The 5,926-nt window shown below is 38.7% G+C and overlaps 1 protein-coding gene across 1 annotated transcript; it reads left to right on the top strand.

The window, feature by feature from the left end:
- Positions 1 to 208: 208 nt before the first annotated feature.
- MFAP3L (microfibril associated protein 3 like) lies at positions 209 to 5,409 on the top strand. Its single transcript, XM_061993482.1, has 2 exons — positions 209 to 578; positions 4,095 to 5,409. The coding sequence occupies exons 1-2, from the start codon at positions 296 to 298 to the stop codon at positions 4,955 to 4,957; spliced, it is 1,146 nt and encodes a 381-aa protein (XP_061849466.1). The 5' UTR covers positions 209 to 295; the 3' UTR covers positions 4,958 to 5,409.
- Positions 5,410 to 5,926: the final 517 nt, after the last annotated feature.

Here is a 5,926-nt window from a genome sequence, read left to right as displayed (position 1 = left end):
AAAATGTATGCATCTTTTTCCAGTAAGGATAAGGACTGTGATAACATTAGCATTTAGACAAGACACTGAATTGATGAAAACGCATTAATGGATGTGTCACTATTTTAAAAGAGTACATCTAATGGATTGTTTATACATGCCCTCTCATTGTACTTATTTATTTATTTTATAGGATATTTTAAACATAAAATTGCACAGATCAAAGTAACTCTCCTGCAACCTCCTCACCTCAAGGGCCTGCGTTCAACAGAACCGACCCCCGTTCCCAGCCAGTTGAGTCTACCACCGAAGGAAAATGAGCATACTGAACAGCCGCTGCTTTTTGTACTTTCTGCCTACCACACGCCTTGTCATCTTATTAGCAGCTTTAACAACTGCTGAGGATGTGACTAATAGCACTTTCAACCACACTGGCATGAATAGGGGATCTGTGCCTGTGGTGATCTCCCACATCGACCATATTATAGTTAAGGAGGGGAGTAGTGCCTTGATCGACTGCAACGTCCAAGGTAGTCCTAGTCCACATTACAGATGGTATAATTCCAACGGCCGCCTGCTCCAAGAGGAGGAGAATAAAGGTAAGATCTTAGTATTCTTACTGATGGAGCCTCTCCAGAGAGACTTCTGATTTCAGCAGGTTGGCTAATAACCTGAATGTAATGGCCTGATTGTGGCATTTTCCTGTGTGAAATTGTGACAGCCCAATGGCAGCCATAAATTCGTGGTGCACACCTTGGAAGAAAACAATAACCTTTTAAAAAATGTATTATTTGTAACAGCACATAGCAAGAAGCTGAAGCACATAGCAGAAGGTCTAGCTAGGCTTCTTTTCATTGGAAGTCTTAAGGTTTGATCCTGTTTCTCACTCTGTCCTCTTATTCTTCTCTGGCACCAAAAAAAGACTAAAAAGCTATTTTCCAACTTGAGAGAGGATTCTCTTGACATATGGGAGTAGTTTGTTAGCATGAATTCAACATGGCTAATTCCCTGATATGCCTACTTTCTTTACACATGGTACTGTGGGAGTGTAAGAAACAGGAGATGCCCTGAATGACCAACAGAAAAATCTATACAGGACAACAGTCAGAAGGATGAGCCAAGCTTGAGCCTTCCTGGCTTTAGTTAAGACTCTTTGGTTGCATTTGCCAGAGATCTTTATTACACACAAGCAGGTTTTCCTTAGATGGAAGGTTTGGGTGATAATCCTAATTATACTTGAAGGGAATGTTTTAGGGGAGATGAAGGGTGTTTTGCTCATGTAATCCTTCCATAATGACTGCTTTGTTCACAGTGTGATTAAATAAACTCTTAGTTATTCATACTAAGTGCAGGACAGCTCGCCTAATAGCTGACCTAAGGGAGAGCTGCTATGACGGGAGTAGTAATTGACCTAGCTGGATGTGCAGCAGCATAGTGTAACTGTAAGCATAACTGGTTATATTTTATGTTACAATGTTTTATAATTTTCTGAGTAAAGCTAAAGAAAGGAACTACTTGAGTTAGTAAGCAGACTTTCAGTTGTCAGTTGTGGGAGCATGACTACATATTGTGATTAGTGTGCTAGAGTGTTTTACTAAGGCTCACTAATAGACATTTTCCCCTGTAGCTAAGCATCTGACTTTAGGTGTTTGTATAGTCAACTGAGAAAGACAGCTAGTAACACAAATGTTTAGGTAGGTAGGTGAGCAAAGACTTTGACCAAATCAGTAAAAATCACAGAGCTAATATTAAGGCAACATCACTTTAACACTTTCAACAGTGCACTTCCTCCTTAAAGAAAATTATTGTCTTCCTGTAAGAAATGTTTCCTATCACAAGACCTTTCTTTCCTATGGATGTAGTGATGTTCAGTATGGCATTGAGTTGTTACCAAAACCCAGCAATGCTACCTTTTCTAATCTTTGTTTTCTTACTGAGCTTACACTGATGACAGGGATCTGCTGGCACAGACCCAGTCATTGAGTCACAGTTCAATGCCATTACGTCATTTATAACAGCTGGAGCAAGGCGTTTTGTCATTTTACAATTAATAAAGACCTATTTTGCCAACATTACCATTCAAATAAATAAGGAGCAGACAATATGACCAATACTCTGTATTTTTCCTTATTTTAGAGGTGGACAAAGAAGTGTTATCTGTTACACATGCTGACATTTCCCCTGTAAGACACTTTTCCTCTGAATTTGCCCAACTTCAGGAGATTGGGGTAGTTTTTCAATGTGAATGTCTGCTTTAGACTGAGCTTTTTATTTATTCTATTTTATTTTTTTTTCATTTCAGGCAAAATGATTCAGCTGTTTTCAAGAATTAAGATAGGGGAGAAAATACTGTTTCAGCTAACTTAAAACTTTTAAGTAAGAGGAAAAAAAGAAATAATTAAGAACTGCCCATACAGCAACTGAGGCAGGAATCTTGTGGGAATACTTTCTACATAGACTCCTACTGGAGATAATGTAAAAAACTAATTTGGATAAGCCATGATTAATTAGAAAAACTTTCAAAATGGTAGAAGCCCATAATTACTCTGAATTAAAAGCTTTTCATTTTGGTTAGTGATTTTTAGAATTGCCCATAGATTCTTCTTTGAAAAAAAAAAAAAAGTAAAAAAAAAATAGAATAATCTCCTTAACAACAAAAGGACTTCCATGAAAGGGGTAACATAAATGCAGAACCAAGGTATACACCAACCTGTGGTAGAACTGCAATCCTTGCCTTATGTGCATTGCACAGGGGTTTTGCACTGGTTTATTCCTTTAATCAATGATTTGGTGTCTTTGCTTACCTGCCTTAATAAACTAAAATTGCAGCTGGTTAAGTTAAGTTTAAGGAAAAACTTTGTGATAGTAAAGATAAGTGAACACCTAAAGTTCTGTTCTATGGAAGGTTATTGAGGTTCCTGTCAGAAATGTCTTGGGATTGTGTTACAGAGACTGAAAACAGTTGAGTCTGTCTCTGAACAGCAGCGTGCATTTGATGATCTTGTTAGCTTACATCATACTATGTCATTGTTTTAAAAGGAAATCTCCCATATATGACATCTCGCTATGAAGTGTGCAGGAGGCACAGAGGCAAACTTACACCTTCTGTCCTCTCTACCATGTCAGCTCTCCCAGGGCTGGGTTTACATGGAAAGAATTGACACCAGGCTTTCCTGCTGGAGTAAAATTATGGTTTTGATAGCAAAGTTACAGTTTAATAAGTCATATCACACTGAATAAAATGAAAAATACACATTTTCAGCTCTTAAATGGTAGTGATACTTTAATAAAAATGCAGCTTACTTGAGGAACTAAAATTATAATTGGTTAGCAATATATAATGGCAACCACAGTAACTAGCTAAGTCTTGAATCACTTCAGCAATGATAGGAGCACTGAATTTTAACGTGTTGTTTCAAACTCAATTTAATAGCTAAATTGTTCTACTGTGCCAGGTTCAAGTGAAGTGAAATGTACAATTACAAGCAGAGACTGCAGACAGCATTTCTATTGCACTGATAGAGATGACTTTTAAAAGGAATAAAAAAGTTTCATCATGGTGCATAGAAGTTCATACTGGCAAACAAAGGTGTTCTCTTAATTAGTCATGTCTCTTCTCTTTCCCATCAATTTTACTCCTCCTACTTCCCCTTTTTAAAAATAACACCTCAAAATTAGATTCTGAAGCCCTCAGAGGGCAGAAATTGCATTGTCGGGGAAAACTAAAAAAGGAGGGCTTAGTAGATTTTTCTAGCTCACAGTGCCACTGTTATTGCTCTTTGAGGAAGTGTGACATGGTTTTGGGAGGCTCTCCAGAATAAGTAGTCCCATCTTTGTAACGTAACTGATCGTAAAACTGTGATAGATGTCATGACTATCGACATTTTTTTCTTATGAGACTCTTTTGGGGCATGATCTGATTATTCACAGTTGATGTCAGGGATTCGATAGTAACACAGCTAGGGCCTCAGGAACAGATGGTAAATTCTTTGTCTTCTCATTAATATTATTCCTGCCTTCCAAAACACGAAGCCAGTTTAATAAAGCTGGTATGAGCGTGCTGATCACGTGAACAAAATACTTCTAAGTAAGTTGCTGTATCTCCTTTCTTGCAGGAAAATGGTGGTTTCTTGACAATGGACAACTAAACATTACCAATGTGTCTTTTGAGGACAGAGGTAAATACACATGTGTCGCATCTAATAGGTATGGCAGTGTTAACAATACCGTGACACTGAGGGTTGTTTTTACCTCTGGAGATATGGGAATCTATTACATGATTGTCTGCCTTGTAGCTTTTACCATTGTTATGATACTGAACATTACTCGGTTATGTATGATGAGCAGTCACCTGAAGAAAACGGAGAAAGCAATCAATGAATTCTTCAGAACAGAAGGGGCAGAGAAACTCCAGAAAGCCTTTGAGATTGCAAAGCGCATCCCAATTATCACTTCAGCCAAAACGCTCGAGCTTGCCAAAGTCACCCAGTTCAAGACCATGGAATTTGCTCGCTATATCGAAGAGCTTGCTCGGAGTGTACCTTTGCCACCTCTCATCATGAACTGTAGGACTATAATGGAAGAAATTATGGAGGTTGTCGGCCTGGAGGAGCAAGGACAGAATTTTGTACGGCAGGCAGCGGAAGTCCAGGAGGCTGCTGAAACAGATGAGCTGTACATGATCCCCAATGCTTTGAAGCGCAGTGATTCTCCCACAGCGGACTCTGATGCATCGTCCCTTCATGAGCCACCTCAACAGATTGCAATAAAAGTGTCAGTTCACCCATTGTCCAAAAAGGACTGCGTGGACGGTCAGTCACAAGAAAGCGTGCAGTTGGACACCAAGGAGGAAGACGCTTCTCAAACACCAGCACTTCCTGCAGAGCCGCCTCCTGAGCCTTCTGCTGAACTCAGTTCTGATGACGCAGCATTGGCAAATGACAAAAATACGTGCGTCATATATGAAAGCCATGTATGATAGTTACTCCTGAATCTATGCATAGCAGGAAAATCAGGTGGAGCTCTTTTAAAAATACATATTGTACTTGCCGCTAAGCCTTACCTGGAGACTATCATAGCGAAAGCATGTATGTGGGTTATTTGGCACTTTCTTATCAGTTTGATTTTAGTTTACCATGATGTATGGCAGAGTAATTGCTATTACATTGATATTAATTGCTCTTTTTGATTAGGAGTATTTCTAAGAAACATTTACCTCAGCATTGTCTAGATGGGGTCACCTGTAGTGGCCTCCTGGAAGTCGCTGGTAGTTTTTGGTGTAGGACACTTGAACTTATTAAATATAAAACTGGTTTTCATTTTCCTCCTTCACTCTCTTTATTTCCATCTATTGCATTTTTGCAAATATTATCTTGTGAGTTTGAAATATTGCCCAAGAGGCAGCACTCCAGTAGCCAAATAAAAACCTAATAGATCCCATTTACAAAGCCTGTTTGCTCAGCTGCATTGTGATTTAGAGGGCTATTAAGGAAAGTTAAAGTGTTTCCATTTCATTTGAGACCACACTGCTTAGGCACATGGGAAATAGTTTTCCCATTTTCATGGAATGAAGATGCCAACAATTGGGATTTTTTTTTCAAATTGAGAAACAACTTTGAGAGGTAATGTATACATGGGAAAGCCCATAAGCATCTTACAGAAAGTTCCAGTCTGACAGCTCTGCAAGGGGAGGTTTTGCATATATTTGACCATTTTTTACTTTACCAGAAGTTTATATGGAAAACAACTGCAAATATGTAAGCTGTTCTGCTTTGTAGTAATTTGATAGAAGTATGCATTACCTTATCAGAAGATATGCAGGTTCCTTAAGTCCTGCAGGCACCAGTGATCAGCTGATGACAAAGCTGAAATGGCAGAAGACCCTTTTATTGGGATTTTCATTTTTTGCAGATTCATATTGTGAAGATTAAGCCTAAATTCATCTATA

This window comes from Colius striatus, chromosome 3 (assembly GCF_028858725.1).
Source record: "Colius striatus isolate bColStr4 chromosome 3, bColStr4.1.hap1, whole genome shotgun sequence".
NCBI lineage: Eukaryota > Metazoa > Chordata > Aves > Coliiformes > Coliidae > Colius > Colius striatus.
The sequence above is the reverse complement of the archived record's forward strand: the minus strand, read 5'-3'. Positions and strand labels throughout refer to the sequence as shown.